Here is a 19,259-nt window from a genome sequence, read left to right as displayed (position 1 = left end):
GTCACCTTTTTAGGTTTCCAGATAGATTCAGATGCAGCCTGTCGGAACCTTCAGTCTCGGTCATTCCCTTCTGTAGCTATGTGCATGGAAGTTTTAGGTCTCATGACTGCAGCATCGGACGTGATCCCTTTTGCTCGTTTTCATATAAGACCTCTCCAGCTTTGTATGCTGAACCAATGGTGCAGGGATTATACAAGGATATCACATTTAATATCCTTAAATCCCAATGTTTGACTATCTCTGACTTGGTGGTTAGATCACCGTCGTATAGTTCTAGGGGCCTCTTTTGTTCGTCCAACCTGGACTGTGATCACAACAGATGCAAGTCTTTCAGGTTGGGAAGCTGTTTGGGGATCTCTGACAGCACAAGGGGTTTGGAAATCTCAAGAGGCGAGATTACCAATCAATATTTTGGAACTCGTGTGATTTTCAGGGCTCTTCAGATTTGGCCTCTGTTGAAGAGAGAACCGTTCATTTGTTTTCAGACATACAATATTACAACTGTGGCATATGTCAATCAGGGTGGGACTCACAGTCCCCAAGCTATGAAAGAAGCATCCCGGATACTTGCTTGGGCGGAATCCAGCTCCTGTCTAATTTCTGCGGTTCATATCCCAGGTATAGACAATTGGGAAGCGGATTATCTCAGCCGTCAGACTTTACATCCGGGGGAATGGTCCCTCCATCCAGATGTGTTTTCTCAGGTTGTTCAGATGTGGGGTCTTCCAGAAATAGATCTGATGGCTTCTCATCTAAACAAGAAACTTCCCAGATACCTGTCCAGGTCCAGGGATCCTCAGGCGGAAGCAGTGGATGCGTTGACACTTCCTTGGTGTTATCAACCTGCTTATATTTTCCTGCCTTTAGTTCTTCTTCCAAGAGTGATCTCCAAAATCATCATGGAGCAATCGTTTGTGTTGCTGGTGGCTCCAGCATGGTCTCACAGGTTTTGGTATGCGGATCTTGTTCTGATGTCCAGTTGCCAACCTTGGCCACTTCCATTAAGGCCGGACCTTCTTTCTCAAGGTCCGTTTTTCCATCAGGATCTCAAATCATTAAATTTGAAGGTATGGAAATTGAACGCTTAGTGCTTAGTCATAGAGGTTTCTCTGACTCAGTGATTAATACTATGTTGCAGGCTCGTAAATCTGTTTCTAGAAAGATTTATTATAGAGTTTGGAAGACTTACATTTCATGGTGTTCCTCTCATAAATTCTCTTGGCATTCTTTTAGAATTCCTAGAATTTTACAGTTTCTTCAGGATGGTTTGGATAAGGGTTTGTCTGGAAGTTCCTTGAATGGACACATCTCTGCTCTTTCTGTTTTATTTCACAGAAAGATTGCTAAGTTCCTGATATTCACTGTTTTGTTCAGTCTTTGGTTCGTATCAAGCCTGTCATTAAATCAATATCTCCTCCTTGGAGTCTTAATTTGGTTTTGAAGGCTTTACAGGCTCCTCCATTTGAGCCTATGCATTCTTTGGACATTAAACTACTTTCTTGGAAAATGTTGTTTCTTTTGGCCATCTCTTCTGCTAGAAGAGTTTCTGAATTATCTGCTCTCTCTTGTGAATCTCCTTTTCTGATTTTTCATCAGGATAAGGCAGTTTTACAGACTTCATTTAAATTCTTACCTAAGGTTGTGAATTCTAACAACATTAATAGAGAAATTGTTGTCCCTTCCTTGTGTCCTAATCCTAAGAATTCTTTGGAGAGATCTTTACATTACATGAGAGCTCTGAAATATTATGTTGAAGCTACTAAAGATTTCAGGAAGACTTCTAGTCTATTTGTTATCTTTTCTGGTCCTAGGAAAGGTCAGAAGACTTCTGCCATTTTCTTGGAATCGTGATTAAAGCTTTTGATTCATCAAGCTTATTTGGAGTCGGGTCAAACCCCGCCTCAGAGAATTACAGCTCATTCTACTAGATCAGTTTCCAATTTGTGGGCTTTTAGGAATGAAGCTTCAGTTGATCAGATTTGCAAAGCAGTAACTTGGTCGTCTTTGCATACATTTACTAAATTCTACCGTTTTGATGTATTTGCTTCTTCGGAAGCAGTTTTTTGTAGAAAAGTTCTTCAGGCAGCTGTTTCAGTTTGATTCTTCTACTTATGTTTTAAGTTTTTTCCTTTCATTTATGAGAATAAACTTATATGTTGGATTGTGGATTAATTTTCTTCAGCGAAAAATGGCTGTTTTTATTTTATCCCTCCCTCTCTAGTGATTCTTGCATGGAGTTCCACATCTTAGGTATTGCTATCCCATACGTCTCTAGTTCATGGACTCTTGCCAATTACATGAAAGAAAACATAATTTATGTAAGAACTTACCTGATAAATTCATTTCTTTCATAATGGCAAGAGTCCATGAGGCCCACCCTTTCTATGGTGGTTATGATTTTTTTGTATAAAGCACAATTATTTCCAAATTCCTTTGTTGATGCTTTTTACTCCTTTCTTTATCACCCCACTACTTGGCTATTCGTTAAACTGAATTGTGGGTGTGGTGAGGGGTGTATTTATAGGCATTTTGAGGTTTGGGAAACTTTGCCACTCCTGGTAGGATTGTATATCCCATACGTCACTAGCTCATGGACTCTTGCCAATATGAAAGAAATTAATTTATCAGGTAAGTTCTTACATAAATTATGTTTTTTTGTTTTTTCCCTCCCTCTCTAATGACTCTTCTGTGGAGTTCCACATCTAGGGTATTACTATCCCATACGTCACTAGCTCATGGACTCTTGTCAATTGCATGAAAGAAAACATAATTTATGTAAGAACTTAACTGATAAATTAATTTCTTTCATATTGGCAAGAGTCCATGAGACCCACCCTTTTTATGGTGGTTATGTTTTTTTGTATAAAGCACAATTATATTTCCAGTTCCTTTTTTAATGCTTTTTACTCCTTTTTCTATCACCCCACTACTTGGCTATTCATTAAACCGAATTGTGGGTGTGGTGAGGGGTGTATTTATAGGCATTTTGAGGTTTGGGAAACTTTGCCCCTCCTGGTAGGAATGTATATCCCATACATCACTAGCTCATGGACTATTGCCAATATGAAAGAAATGAATTTATCAGGTAAGTTCTTACATAAATTATGTTTTTTCTTTTTGTTAATACTTCGTGCGGGTGGTTAGTTTTTTGTTTTTTTTTATACTTCGGGCGGGCCGTTAGGTTTTTTCCCTAATGCTCCGTTTGCCTATGCTGCATGGATTCTTTCACCACCCTGCAATTTTCGGAATTCACCTGGATGCAGTTTCGTGCGCGCAGCCATCATTCCTTTGAGAATTTGTGCACAACTGGCGACACTGACGGATGCGTTACAAACGCGATTATAGTATAGATATATATATATATATACAGTATATATAAATATTCATAAATTAAGCACTGCAGTGCTAAATAAATGCATACATTCTCATTTTTTTTTAAATAATTTAAAGAGACCTATCAGTGCAATAAAAAATTATCTGTGTTAGATCAAAGGGATTAAACACATAGTGAAAGTCAGCTGAACACATCTGGTGAGCCAATGATATGAAGCATATATGTGCAGCCACCAGCAGATAGTTCCTATAAGTCTACCTAGGTATGCTTTTCAAGAAAGGATACCAAGATAACAAAATAAATTTAATAATAGAACTAAATTGAAAAATCATGTACAACTGCGTTTTCTGTCAGATCCCTGAAGTTTAATTTTGACTATTCTGCCCCTTTCATGTACCTTTATGTAGTGCTCTAAGCAATCATTGAGTAAAATGTATCGGATCATATGTATCGGATCAATCACAATATGTCTCCATTTCTGCCTGCGACTCCCTCCCTCTGCCAGTCACGTGTGGTGTTCCCCAAGGTTCCATTCTTGGCCCCCTACTATTCACATTATTTATAAATGATCTGCCTAATGTCTGCAAATCCTCAACTGTACACATGTACGCAGATGACACGGTAATCTATGCAAACAATTCCAATCTGCCGCAGCTTGAAGAAGTGCTCCAAGACCAGTTGACAGAGGTAGAAAAGTGGATCTCAAAAAACAAACTCTTCCTAAACACTGACAAAACTGTCACAATGATCTTTGGAACGGGTCCTAAATTACACAAATTACAAAATTCCCATCTACGCATCAAAACAAAATCCAATTGCAGTCCACTCTTTCAAATACTTAGGTATGTTGTTAGACCCTAATCTAGTTTTGGCCTCCACATAGAAAAACTTGCATCTAAACTTTATCCAAAATTAGGTGCCCTGTACAGAAACAAATCTTGCCTCAGCCCTACATTAAAGAAAAAGATTGTACAGCAAATGCTGATGCCTATCATGGATTACGGGGACGTAGTATACTCACCTTAATAAACTTAATACATTGTATAACTCTAGAAATGCTTGTGCAATCCCGCCCCCTGCACATTCGTGGCCAATCGTCCACTAGCAGGGGGTGTCAAACCCGATCGTATGCAATCGGGCGGATTGCTGTCCGCCGCCTTAGAGGTGGCAAACGAGTTAAGGAGCAGCGGTCTTAAGACCGCTGCTTCTTAACTCCAGTTTCCGGCGAACCTGAAGGCTCGCACGGAAACAGAGGCATTGGGGCCCACATGGGGTTTCGATAAATCGGACCCATGGCCTGAGAGAGAAGGGAGAGGGTACAAAGAGAGACTGGAGAGAGGGGGGAGTTGAGAAAGATAGAACGAGAAGGGAGAGATGATAAGTATTAAAAAAAAATCCCCAGGTCTGCTCTGATCTTCCATAACTGTCAAGCACTCTCTATGTTTAACAACTTCCTTTTTCTATCCAGCTGTTGTCTTCCCCAGAATCTCTAGTTGATGTGCTATGAACTTATTTCTGTATGTAGCATTATTTAATTTGTTATGGTATAAAATAAAAACAATATTACAAAATGTTTCACAATGGCTAAACATATGCAAAGAGGCGGTGAAGTAGTAAGTGTGGTGTGGGTGGGATTAGAAGTGGGGAGTAATATTTTGACCTGGCTAGTAGCTTAAAGGGACAGTCTACACCAGAATTTTTATTGTTTTAAAAGATAGATAATTCCTTTATTACCCATTCCCCAGTTTTGCATAACCAACAGTTATATTTATATACTTTTAACCTCTGTGATTACCTTGTATCTAAGCCTCTGCAAACTGCCCCTTTATTTCAGTTCTTTTGACAGACTTGCAGTTTAGCCAATCAGTGTCTGCTCCCAGATAACTTCACGTGCACAAGCACAGTGTTATCTATATGAAAAACATGAAATAACACTCTCTGGTGGTGAAAAACTGTTAAAATGCATTCTGAAAAGAGGTGGCCTTCAAGGTCTAAGAAATTAGCATATGAACCTCCTAGGTTAAGCTTTCAACTAAGAATACCAAGAGAACAAAGCCAAATTGGTGATAAAAGTAAATTGGAAAATTGTTTAAAATTACATGCTCTATCTGAATCATGAAAGTTTATTTTGGCCTAGACTGTCCCTTTAAGACTTGAAATTTTGAGCCCTGTATATGTACCTGCAATGTATGTATGTAATGTCTATGTTAAATCCCTGCCTTTTTTTTCTTGCACTTATAACTTTTAGTTAAGATGAGATTTCCTTTCATTTTAAAAGGCTACATGACAACTAGGTGTGTTTTAGGAATACAGCTTTTTAGGGTATTGGTTTTTTTAATCATTTTTATTAGTGTTATTATGAGTGTAACTGTATTGTGTAATGCATTTTTTTTATGTGTTTTGTAAAACTTTTTGTTTTGTTTTTTGCTAAACAGTTAACCACAGCTCTGAGGACACGCTAACCCGACGAACATTAAAGGGACAGTCAACTTTTTTTTTTAATTGTTTAAAAAGATAGATAATACCTTTATTACCGATTCCACAGTTTTTCACAGAAAATATTGTTATATTAATACACTTTTTATCTCTGTGATTACCTTGTATCTAAGCATCTTCTAACAGCCCCCTGATCACATGACTTTTTATTTATTATCTATTCACTTGCATTTAAGCTAATTAGTGCTGTGTTAGAACTCACAAGTGTGAGCACGTTATCTATATGGCTCATGTGAACTAGCACTCCCCTGTCGTGAAAAGCTAATAAAAAGCATGTGATCATGGGGCTGTCTTTAGTGACTTAGAAACAGACAGAAATTTAGGAGGTTTAAAGGTTATAAAGTATGTTAATATAACATTGTATTATCTATCTTTTTAACAATAACAATTTTTGTGTAATGTCCCTTTAACTTCAATTGCACTCAAGCGATCGTGTTTACTTTCAACTTGTAATATGAGCGCAATTTAACTTGCACGCAAACGTTTGCGATCCAATCGTTACCTGGCACAGTATTAGCAGGAATTTATTGGAGAGTTCGATATCAGGTTTGTTCAAACCTGACAGTGGCCAAATGTGAACGTCCAATGCTTTAATTGCCGACATAAAAGTGATATAATCATGCAGTCAATCCCAAATGTAAATAAATATGGTAAATAGAGCCAGGTTTTTAACCCCTTCCATGCTTACAACCTCAAGGGCTAAAATGTGTCCATGAATAAAGAGTATGCAAGGCAGTACCCATGACAAACGTGATCTTTTTGTAGATGATAAAGCTACAGTACTTAAAGGGAAACTGAACCCAAAAGTTTTTCTTTTGTGATTCAGATAGAGCATGACGTTTTAAGCAACTTTCTAATTTACTCCTATTATCAAATTTTCTTCATTCTCTTGGTATCTTTATTTTAAATGCAAAAATGTAAGTTTAAAATGCCGGCCCATTTTTGGCGAACAACCTGGGTTGTCCTTGCCGATTGGTGGATAAATTCATCCACCAATAAAAAAAAGTGCTGTCCATAGTTCTGAACCAAAAAAAAAAAGCTTAAATGCCTTTTTCAAATAAAGATAGCAAGAGAAAAAAGAAAACTTGATAATAGGAGTAAATTAGAAAGTTGCTTAAAATTGCTGCTTTATCTGAATGATGAAAGAAAAAAATTGGGTTCTGTGTCCCTTTAAATTGAGTTTTCTCCTAAGATTTTACATTTCCTTTTTTTTTTTCTCCATTTAACAGATTAATAATTGAGGCCTAATTTGAATGTCTAATAGAAACATGATCTCATGCATATAACTGTATGTTTAATGCCCTGCACAGTTAGTGATAGTTAAAGTAATTTGAAACCCAAAAATTTACTTTGTGATTCAGACAGAACATACAATTTTAAAAACGTTTCCAATTTATTATCAAATTTGTTTAGTTCCCATGGAGTTCTTTGTTGAAGAGATACCTAGGAAGAATCTGGAGCAGTACATGATAGGAAACAGTGATGCCATCTATTGCCCTTGCAAATGGATAACATTGCAAAACTGCTGCCATATACTGCTCCAGACATGTGCACACTCCTAAGCTTATGTCGCTGATTTTAAACAAATGATACCAATAGAACAAAGAGAAACTGATAATAGAAGCAAATTAGAAAGTTGTTTAAAACGGGATGCTCTATCTGAATCATGAAAGAGAACAATTTTGGGTTTCATATCGGTTAATGTCAGCTTCAGTGCAGCAGTGCACTACTCGGAGCTAGCTGAACACATCTGGTGAACCAATCACAAGAGACCAGTGTGTAGCCACCAATCACAAGCTACCTTAGTAGTGCATTGCTGTGCCTGAGCCTACCTAGATATGCTTATTTAACAAGGAACAACAAAAGAATGACATACACTTGATACCAGTGATAAATGGGCATTCATGAAGCATTTTTATATAAAGGCAAACTCAAGATACAGAAGACAGAGGAAGAAAAAAACCCACACACTGGATACTTCAGTTATGAAAACCCTTTTAATTCCAATCATAAATATCCACAAAAGGATAAATAAGAATCACAACAACAAAAAAATAAATTATAATGAAAATTGATTCTTAAATGACCATCAGAAAATTTGACAATAAATATCTGACAAACATAAAGCTTCTGATATTTTTGGATTGAAAAGCAGATTTCCAACTACATAAAATTCATGGACATTAAAGGGACATGAAACCTAAATATTTAAGATATCATAGCATTTTAAACAAATGTCCAATTTACTTCTTTTATAAAATGTGCTTTCATTTCTTGGTATCCTTTGTTGAAGGAGCAGCAATGGACTACTGGAAGCTAGGTGAACACATTACATTATATACAGCCACTAACTCAACAAAGGATACCAAGAGAATGAAGCAATATTAGCCAACAGAAGTAAATTGGAATTTGAAATGGCATGTTCTATCTGAATAATGAAAGAAAAAGTCTGGGTTTCAATGTCCCTTTAAATAAAAGTTATGTTTTCGGGTCCCCCTAATCGTTAGTGATCAAATCAACAGATAAATAAATATATTTACACAATATCAGACATGATTATAATGAGCTGTATGACTAGGTAGTTATTGTCACCATTCTGCTTTCTCTTTGGCGCCAAATTTAGTATTTTTTTTATCAAATCGAGTAACAAATGTTTTCCCCCTCAAAAATAAAGTCAAACATTTTGAAGCAGAGGACAAACTCTTACCCAATAAATTTAATTTAAAGATGTAATGGTAACAGTGATTCCCAAATCGCGTGTCCAAGCAGTGTGGGTTATAAATATATAAAGACGGAGGTGTCAGTGGGTCTTTGAGTGGTTGAGTGCACAATAAAAGAGTGTATAATATTAAAGTGGTGCTATCTTGAAGTACTTTTAAGATTAAAGGGATATGATACACAAATGTTGAAACATTTGAAAGTGCTGCAGCATAGCTGTAAAAAGCTGACTAAATATCACCTGAATATGTGAAAAAGGAAGATATTTTACATCACATTTTCTAAGTATTCACATCCCACTGTAAAGAGACTAAGCAGCCAATCAGGATGCTTGTCCCAGGACTTGCAAGGGAGTGTGCATCTATCATGTGCAGGCACTGCCATGTTAATTTACTATTCAGTTTAAGTAAGTTCAATGAAATCTCACGAGATTTCAGTGGAATCTCACGAGCTCACAGCAAAGGCAAAGCATTACCTCAGCACTGCTGATGCTGATTGGCTATTGTTTTTGAAGTATAACTGTTACACAGCACTTACTCTGGTGAGCTAAAGACATTTTGAGGTAAAATATCTTCTTTTTTTACATAGAGATGCTCAGGTGATATTTTCCTGTCAGCTTTTTGCAGTTATACTGCATCAGTTTCAAGTGATTTAGCATATGAGTATTATGTCCCTTTAAGGGATCAACAAATTAGTACAAACCCTTAAGAAAGTATTATCTAAGTAGTGAGGATTGTGTGTGTGTTTGGTTTGTTATAGGTGATCATATAAAGAAAGTGTTAAGGATCTGTACTGAAAGCAATAGGGCATGAAGAGTGAGGAAGGTGAGGGTACAAGTAGGCGATTCAATAATTTGCTACAGTGATCAATAAAGCGGAACAGGCACCACTAATCACGCAACCTTGTTCATCTATGCAGCTTTAAAGGGACACGAAACACAAACTTTATGATCCAGATAGAGAATACAATTTTAAACAAATTTCCAATTTACTTGTTATCTAATTGTCTTCATTCTTTCTTGAAGGAGCAGCAATGCATTACTGGGAGATTGTTAACGCATTGTGTGAGCCAATGGCATGAGGCATATATTTACAGCCACCAATCAGCAGCTCCTGAGCCTACCTGTGTATTATTTTCAACAAAGGAACAAAGTAAATGAGATAATATAGATAAATTGGAAAGCTGTTTAAAAGCACATCCTCTACCTTATGAAAGACAAAAATTAGGTTTAATGTCACTTTAAGTTTGCAAACTTATGACGTTTCAAATATCTGATTTTTATCTTGATAAATTAATAGTCGTTCATACGCATTAAAAAAATGAATTTTTTAAGAATCACTGCCCGGCCAAAAAGTATTCAATATCAAATGGCCCTAAAATTACGCAATGGGTCCTTTTTTTAAAAAAAAAAAAAATTGGATAGCGACGCAAAATAAATTATACAATTTTTACATTATGACAAACTAATTCCACCCAATCAATACTTGGCATAACTGAGAAAATTAGCGGACATGGCTTACATCACTATAAATAAGTCTTTTATAAAACAATAACAAATATACCAATTATTGATTCGCTACAGCCTCATTTTAGAAGATCAGTAATATCCTGCTTTGAAAAAAAAATGTAATCCATATTTTAAAAATGGCTGCCTGCACATGGTCTCATATATAGGCGATTACAAATGCTGGCTCTGTGTCAGCTTGTGAAAGTTACAGGGGCTTGAAGAAAAATAAAATCTAAAAATATTTAGCTCTCAGACAAAAAGCAGTCCATATAAGGAAATTTAAAATATGCAAACTTACAAAATATAGAAATTTAATTTATATGTACAATATATTTGTGTTTGTAATTTTCTCAAAAGGTTTGTTCTGGTCTTTCCCTAGAAAAAAAATTGGGGAAGCAGAATTTCTCATTAACTGTAAATACTGGCATAGAAAGCTGCTTATTTTGAAAAGGGAAGATTTTTTTACCTTGTATTTCAATACATTGAAATTAACCTATTGTAGGTAAATTCAAAGATAGGTAAAAAAAAAAAACAAGCTTAAAGGGACAGGAAACTCCAAAATGTTCTTTCATGATTTGGATAGAACATACAATTTCAAACACCTTTCCAATTTACTTCCATTATCAAATTTGCTTTGTTCTCTTGTTAGCCTTTGCTGAAGGAATAGCATTGCACTACTGGCAGCAAGATGAACATATCTAGTCAGCCAATTACAAAAGACAAATGTGTACAGGCACCAATAAGCAGCAGCTCCCACTAGTGTAGGATATGTGCGTATTATTTTTCAACAAGGGATACCAAGAGAATGAAGCACATTTAAAAATAGAAGTTCATTTTAAAAAGTGTCTTAAAATTACGTGCTCTATCTGAATCATGCAAGTTTAATTTTGGCTTTCCTATCCCTTTAACCTTCCATAAGCAAGTGATACAAAGCAGGGGTCAGCAACCTTGGGCCCTCAGAATGTTTTAAAACTACATTTCCCATGATGCTCAGACTGCCTAAAAAGTGTCTCAGCCTGATGGGAAATGTAGTTCCAAAACATCTGGGGACACACGATTGCCGACCCCTGATACAAAGGACGCATTATAAGAAAAGGCTGTGCAATAATAGCAGTTATTTTCCACAATAACCGTTGAGTACGTCTACTCAGTCCGTAATTGATCAAATAAATTAAAAGTTCAATGTTATATACAGTAGTGTCTTGTTGCAAGATACTTCATTGTTTTTATTGAGTCCATTGCAGGGGCTATCAGCAGTTCTGTGCACCCACTAACACATCCATCAAATAGTCCAAATCACTCAGTTCCAGCATAGAGCCCTGAGTATCTGATAATGTTTTCTCATCAGTCTCATTTATGTTAGAAAAGGACTTGAAGTTTAGCAGGTTGCTACTTGACCAAGGGTCACTATCATACATGGAAGTGTCAATATCTTCAAAAATATCCTCAAAATTGTCCCCTAGAAGGTAAGGGGAGGAACTTACAAAACTAGAAGAAGGTGTCAGCTTCCCAGAGTCCTCTCTGATCATATCTACATTGTTATCCTTAGGAAAGCACAGCTGATCATCGTCTATATGAGAAAGGGGGGCACTACTGAGCCCCTCAAAGTTATTTAAGTCCTCAAGTATGGTAGAAATGGAAGAGTAAAGAGAGGCATCCATACACGAGAGCAAAGGATCTTCTCCTTGGTTGTCTAGAGCTAGTTTCTTGTTCTCCATACCTGAAGATTTGCAATAGTCCTTCTTTAAAGTTTCTTCCGTGGATCTTGACCCTGCTGGAGTAGTTGGCTCAGTTTGCATGTTGTCCTGAAGGCGCCGAAGGGTATTGGCAACCAACACAAGATGCCTCAAGTTAGGCTCCACATGTCTTAGACTACGGTGAAGCTTCACAAGAGAAATGTTCATAAGGCAATGTGACTGCACTGCAGGTAATGAACTAGGGCTCGGAGACATCATAGCATTCTCAGGATTGTTCCCCATTCCTCCATCCACTTCTGAGAACTTCCGTTTAACCCCTTTGGCCAACATTGGTCTAATAGGAAAGAGAAAGGAATTTAGTATAATCATCATAGACGCAAAGTTAACATCCCCCTAATCGTTAGTTATTTCAGAGTAATATGCTATCTCAATCTACTCAAAATCTTCTCTCTCAAACTAAAGAAGAGAAACTAATCAAATAAAAACAGAAAGTACATGGAAGGATATCTTGACATGAAATACGTTTAACTGAAAGTTGGAATCATTCAGCTCTTTCATTTTCAACTAGACTTGTGCCTTGGTTACAAATACCGTAACAAAAATAAAACAAGGAAGAAGCCCACAGCTTTTGGTTCTTTAAGAGGTGATCAATCACATGGATGCTACTATTAAAAGGATAGTATAGCCAAACTTAAGCTTTCATGGTTTAGACAGAGAATGCCATTTTAAGCAACTTTCTAACTTACTCCAATTATCAATTTTTCTTTATATATTTATTTGAAAAAGCAAGAACGTAAGCTTATGAGCCAGTCCATTTTTGGTTCAGCACCTAGGTAGTGCTTTTTGTCTAAATGTATCCACCAATCAGCAAGTGCTACCCAGGAGCTGAAAAGAAAATGGGCCGCTCCTAAGCTTACATTCTTGCTTTTTCAAATAAATATACCAAGAGAAGAAAAAAATGATAATAGAAGTAATTAGAAAGTTGCTTAAAGTGGTATGCTCTATCTGAATCATGAAAGTTTGATTTGGACTTGACTGTCCCTTTTAAAGGGTGACAACTCATATGGATACCCTGCATTTACATGGGTCATCTTTTACATGGGTACAAAATCTGAGATCAGTCACCTAGTTGAACATACCATGACAATGCAGTTTTTTTACAACAGACGCATACGTTCATTCATTTGCCGTCTTGTTCTAAAAAGGACCACTTTGCAGAAATATCTTAATTTATTAATAAAGTATCATTCTAAATGTTCATTCTTATTTTTGGCATGAAGGTATTTCTGAAATTAAAAAAAAACATGAAACAGTTTCCACCTTACAAATAACAATACACCCTTTATGCTATCCCATTTTTATTTTTACAAATGGAATGTAGAAAAAAAAAAAAATTAGGCAGAATTGCCCGATGATATATTGCCCGATGATATATTGCCCGATGATATATTGCCCGATGATATATTGCCCGATGATATATTGCCTGATGATATATTGCCTGATGATATATTGCCTGATGATATATTGCCTGATGATATATTGCCCGATGATATATTGCCCGATGATATATTGCCCGATGATATATTGCCCGATGATATATTGCCCGATGATATATTGCCCGATGATATATTGCCCGATGATATATTGCCTGATGATATATTGCCCGATGATATATTGCCCGATGATATATTGCCCGATGATATATTGCCTGATGATATATTGCCTGATGATATATTGCCTGATGATATATTGCCCATAGGAGCTGCTCAGAACCTGTTCTGTGTGTTAGAAGCTGAGTCATCAGCTGAACAGAGACGTAAGGAGCTGATGTATGGTAGCTTTTTTCTCTCTGTTAGAGCTCCTGGTTTATGTATAGGAGGGATATAGTTCTTAAAGGGACAGTCAACACCAGAATTTTTGTTGTTTTAAAAGATAGATAATCCCTTTATTACAAATTCCCCAGTTTTGCATAACCAACACAGTTATAATTATACAAGTTTTACCTCTGTAATTACCTTGTATCTAAGCCTCAGCAGACAGCCCCCTTATTTCAGTTCTTTTGACAGACATGTATTTTAGCCAATCAGAGCTGTTTCCATGGTAAATTCACGTGCAAGAGCTCAATGTTATCTATATGAAACACGTGAACTAATGCCCTCTAGTGGTGAAAAACTATCAAAATGCATTTAGATTAGAGGCGGCCTTCAAGGTCTAAGAAATTAGCATATGAACCTCCTAGGTTTAGCTTTCAACTAAGAATACCAAAAGAACAAAGCAAAATTGGTGATAAAAGTAAATTGGAAAGTTGTTTAAAATTACATGCCCTATTTGAAACATGAAAGTTTTTTTGGACTTGACTGTCCCTTTAATGTTCAGTTGAAACAATGTATGTACACAAGATAATTACATTTAGAAAGTTGTATCCCAAGCTAACCTTAAAAGGGACAGGAAACCCCATATTTTATTTCATGATTTGGATAGGACATACAATTGTTAACAACTTTCCAATTTACTTCTATTATCAAATTTGCTTAATTATCTTGCTATACTTTGCTGAAGGAACAACATTCCACTACTGGCAGCTAGATGAATACATCTAGTTAGCTAATCACAAGAGACAAATGTGTGCAAGCATCAATCAGAAGCTAGCTCCCACTAGTGTAGGATATGTGCGTATTCTTTTTCACCAAGGGATACCAAGAGAACAAAGCAAATTTGAAAATAGAAGTGAATTTAAAAATAGCATGCGCTATCTGAATCATACAAGTTTAATTTTGACTTTTCTGTTCCTTTAAATGCTCTGTATCAGATTACACTTCTATCTCTCAAGTAAATCCAACATTTCTTACTAAAATAGTTAGGAGGGGGCAGTAAAATCTTAAACCTGGAGATTAGTCACCCCGTTATTGTAAAGACTATTGAGACTCTTCATGAGTCACTTGTTTTTTTAAGTGTGGGGAGCCACTGACTACATTAATTAAAGCAATAACAGATATTACCAGAGACCTCTGTACGGCTATGGAATTTATCCAACATGTTATACAAGAGGTTAGTAGTGATCTGGCATTGAAAAGTTTCTGCCATCAGTCAAGTCACCTGTTATATACATACACTACAACCATATTAATATGATACAGGAGATAATGTCCCATATCATTATTATAACACCTATGTGTTATAATAATGATATGGGACATCTATCTCCTATATCATATTAATGTGGTTGTAGTGTATTATATAACAAGTGAACATTTTCTAAATATCTACCATCCAGTCATATCAAACCATGTCAATAAAACCTCTCTTACAATAAAAAAAACATACACATCTACTCTCCAGCATCTATTATATGGCTATTTTATATGGGATTTGTATCCTATAATACAAGTTATGTTGTTACCACATCTATAACTACATGTCAGCATATATCACACAAGTCATGACTATATGGGGATAAGTACCCTATACATGTTATATAAAGGATGGCTGCCTGTATACTACGCAAGTGATTACATTTTCTATGTGGGATATTTGTCACTATTGCCTTCACTTAACAGTTTTCTGATAATTATTGACACCCAATTAGCAGGAGGACTCAGTATATCCTGCTTTTGCTCTATTGCACAATTCTGCGACCCCTTACTTTAACATACATGCTATTTAACAAATGTTATACTTTCATTAAATGTGTCGGTGCAAATCGAGGGTGAATGCATCTGTGACTATTAAAACCCAGGGAAATGCTCCCCTTTGTTATCTAGGGGCTGGTTACACCGAACCCCTGGCTAAAGAAACAGGAAAGTAAAAGACACAGCTAACGTCCGCCATTAACCCTCCCTTCCACGCACATACCTGCCCCGTAACGCTGCAGCCAATCAGCAGCGTTCGTGTCGCGAGTGTTAGCCAATAACAAACGTCCTAGCCAAGGCAAGCAGCCAATCACAGCGAGGCATCCCACCTACTGCTCTGTCAGACGCACCAGCTCCTGTGTAATAGAGCTCTCACTAGAATGGTGAGACTCTTCCAGTGTCTCGACTTGCCCTTCCTCATGCCACGCCTCTCTCCACCCACACGAGGCAGACAAAACTACATTCAGCCAATCTATAGGCTGGGGTGTGGCTTACATGCTATGCTCCTTCATAGCTGAGTGAGTCAGCAGGCGTGGGAGGATGGGAGTGACTCACGGTAATGACGTTAGACTGAGGGCGGGTTTTAGGAGATTGACAGGACTGAGCGTTTAAGATGCGTTGTCATGGTTACACCACATTTAAGCCTTTACTACTTCAGTATTGCATTAAAATTACACAAATAGTGGCGGGTAATTATAAATATGTTATATAAAAAAATGTCACTTATTGTTTATACATAGTAATATTTGTCTTATTATTGACCATACTTTTAATGATATTTATATTCCAAACCATATTTTATCATAGTGTGTGCTTATTAAATGTATTATATTAATTACTTAGATATAATAAATAACATACTATATTATTTCTTTAGTATTTTATTAAAATGTCATTAAGATAACAGGTTTTATAAAAATGTATTCATATACTTTTGTTATTTAATTATACATGTACAATAAATATTTTAAAAAATAAAAAATAAAATATATAGTTATGTATAAGTTAGTTGAATAAGAAGCTAACTTCAGCCTCATTATATATTTATATTAATTTATCATTTTCTTTCATGATTCAGATAGAGCATATCATTTTAATTAACCTTTAATTTTACTTCTATTATTTCCTATATAATTTTCTTCATATTCTTGGTATCCTTTCTTGAACAGCAGAGAAGGAAGTTCAGGAGTGTGCACGTATCTGGCGCACTACATGACAGCGGTCAACAATGTTATACATTTGCAAGAGCACTAAATGGTAGCGCTTTTTCTGGCAATGCAGTACTCCAGACGTGTACGCTATATCTATCTCTTCAACAAAGAATACCATGAGAACAAAGCAAATTGGAAACATTTTTTTTTAAAATGCTCTGTATTAACAAATAATAATAAAAAAAATGTGTGTGTTTCATGCCCCTTTGAGTTATTAATTTTATTTTTTATTATTTCATGTTGTGCTGTAGGTCTTTTTTAGACCATATTTAATGCTGCAAATTACCTCATAATGTATTGAGGTTTTTTAATGTGAGTAAGCTAATTTTGAATAAATTGAGTGTGGTGTCAACTAACATACTGGGTTGCACTATTTTTTTCTACTCTTTTTAATCCGCATATGGTTACATGAGCTAAAGACTCCGGCAGGATCCAGTAGCAAGCACCTATACCCCTGGAAGCCAGAGAACGTTTCTACTTGCACTGCGCAACACTTACCTCATTTGGATTGAGGTTAAAGGGATACTAAACCCAATTTTTTTTCTTTCATGATTCAGATAGAGCATGAGATTTTAAGCACCTTTCTAATTTATTCCTATTATCAATTTTTCTTTGTTCTCATGCTATCTTGATTTGAAAAAGCAGTACTGTAAGCTTTAGAGCCAGCCCATTTTTTGTTCAGAACCTGGATAGCACTGGCTGATTTGTGGCTAAATGTAGCAAACCAATCAGCAAGCTCTACCAAGGTGCTGAACTAAAAATGGGCCGGCTCCTAACCTTTTATTACTGCTTTTTCAAATCAAGATAACATGAGAACAAAGAAAAATTGGTAATAGGAGTAAATTAGAAAGTTGCTTAAAATTGCATGCTCTATCTGAATCATGAAAGAAAAAAATGTGGGGCTAGTATCCCTTTAAGGAGAGTAAGTAGAACCTCCAAAGGGGAGCTTTGAATACTCCGGGCACTGGGATCCTTATTTTTGGACATCTATAGGAGCACTTTGGGACATTTTTTCATCACCTTATTCTGTATCTCTTATAGTCGATATATTAAAATATACATACTACATTTGTTTCCTTATTGCACTGTGATATGTTTCTTGTTTCCATCCTATATTGTATTTATTGAATTTGTTTTTAATTGTATCATTTAAGCTATCTATATTGTAAACGGTACTCTACTCAGATCTTTATGCTATAGGAGAATTTTATGCTAGAAGAGATTTGTGTATACTATACTAGCTAATATCTATTAGTATCGCTACAAGAGAAGTGAACTTGCACATTATACATTTATATACATAATTTTATAGATTCCACGGTGCGCCTTGGTCATTCTACTTTTTCTTTGGTTTTAATATATATATATATATATATATATATATATATATATATATATATATATATATATTCCTTTTTATTTAATTTGAAATTATAAAAAAAAATGCAAAAGTATAAAAAAATACAAAAGCTTCAGACTATATACTGAACATTAAAGGGACAGTATACACTCATTTTCATATAACTGCATGTAATAGACACTACTATAAAGAATACGATGCACAGATACTGATATAAAATAACAATCCAGGATCTGAGACTTTGGTAGATCTGTTCAGATAGAGTGAGCAATGTAAAAAGAAGAAAAGAAAAACCTTATAATTTACTTCTATTACCAAATTTTGTTTTTGTTTGTTAAAGGGACACTGAACCCATTTTTCTTCTTTCATGATTCAGATAGAGCATGGAATTTTATTTAACTTTCTAATTTACTCCTATTATCAATTTTTCTTTGTTCTCTTGCTATCTTTATTTTAAAAGCAGGAATGTAAATCTTAGCAGCCAGCCCATTTTAGGTTCAGCACCATGGATAGCGCTTGCTTATTGGAGGCTTACATTTACCACTAAAAAGCAAGCATAACCCAGGTTCTCAACCAAAAATGGGCTGGCTCATATGCATCACATTCCTGCTTTTTAAATAAAGATAGCAAGAGATCGGAGAAAAATAATAATAGGAGTAAATTAGAAAGTTGCTTAAAATTGCATGCTCTATCTGAATCATGAAAACAATTTTTGGTTTAGTGTCCCTTTAAGAGCATATCTCCATAGACTTATAAGTGTGCACATGTCTTGAGCACTATATAGCAGCAACATTTACAACAGTGTTTTTAACAATGTTACACATTGCTGTTATATAATGCTCAAGACACGTGCACAATCCTGAGCCACCATTTGATGGGAAATCAACCAAAGAGGAACACAAAGAAGAGCCTGTAGCTCAGAAAAACTTATAGTTTTGGGCAAAGCCACTAACAGAATGGTAAGTTAACAATATTAAAGATATTTTATGTAAAGTTTAGCAAGGAGGATACTGATGAACCTGCAGAAGTAAATTAAAATTCCAAGGAAGAAAGGGAACGGTAAAGACAATGGGGTAGAGTTTTACAGGTCGAGTGGACATGATTCGCTGACAGCATACATTTAACATTGCACAAGCATTTCTTGTGAAATGCTTGTGCAATGTCGCCCCCTGCACACTCCTGGCCATTGGATCAGGATTATTTCAGTTCCCACACCTAAAAGGTTGGCGAAGTAGTTAAGGAGCAGCGAACTAAAATGTGGCATCCGCTGCATAATAAATCTACCCTAATATCTTTGTAGGACACAG

General features: G+C 35.9%; 1 protein-coding gene across 2 annotated transcripts; it reads right to left on the bottom strand.

The window, feature by feature from the left end:
- Window positions 1-7,808: 7,808 nt before the first annotated feature.
- Window positions 7,809-15,745, bottom strand: SERTAD1 (SERTA domain containing 1). Of its 2 annotated transcripts, none has more exons than XM_053721772.1 (2): window positions 15,605-15,745; window positions 7,809-12,086 (listed from the first exon to the last, which is right to left on the bottom strand). In XM_053721772.1, the coding sequence occupies exon 2, from the start codon at window positions 12,080-12,082 to the stop codon at window positions 11,306-11,308; it is 777 nt and encodes a 258-aa protein (XP_053577747.1). In that variant the 5' UTR covers window positions 12,083-12,086; window positions 15,605-15,745; the 3' UTR covers window positions 7,809-11,305. The 2 variants fall into 2 exon arrangements, with proteins under 2 accessions (XP_053577747.1, XP_053577748.1); XM_053721773.1 differs by lacking the exon at window positions 15,605-15,745 and adding an exon at window positions 13,768-14,154.
- Window positions 15,746-19,259: the final 3,514 nt, after the last annotated feature.

This window comes from Bombina bombina, chromosome 7, assembly GCF_027579735.1.
Source record: "Bombina bombina isolate aBomBom1 chromosome 7, aBomBom1.pri, whole genome shotgun sequence".
NCBI lineage: Eukaryota > Metazoa > Chordata > Amphibia > Anura > Bombinatoridae > Bombina > Bombina bombina.
This window is presented reverse-complemented; position numbering and strand designations above follow the sequence as displayed.

Excerpts from the sequence above, each read along its gene's own strand:
- SERTAD1 (XM_053721772.1), bottom strand. The coding sequence starts at position 12,082 with ATGTTGGCCAAAGGGGTTAAACGGAAGTTCTCAGAAGTGGATGGAGGA.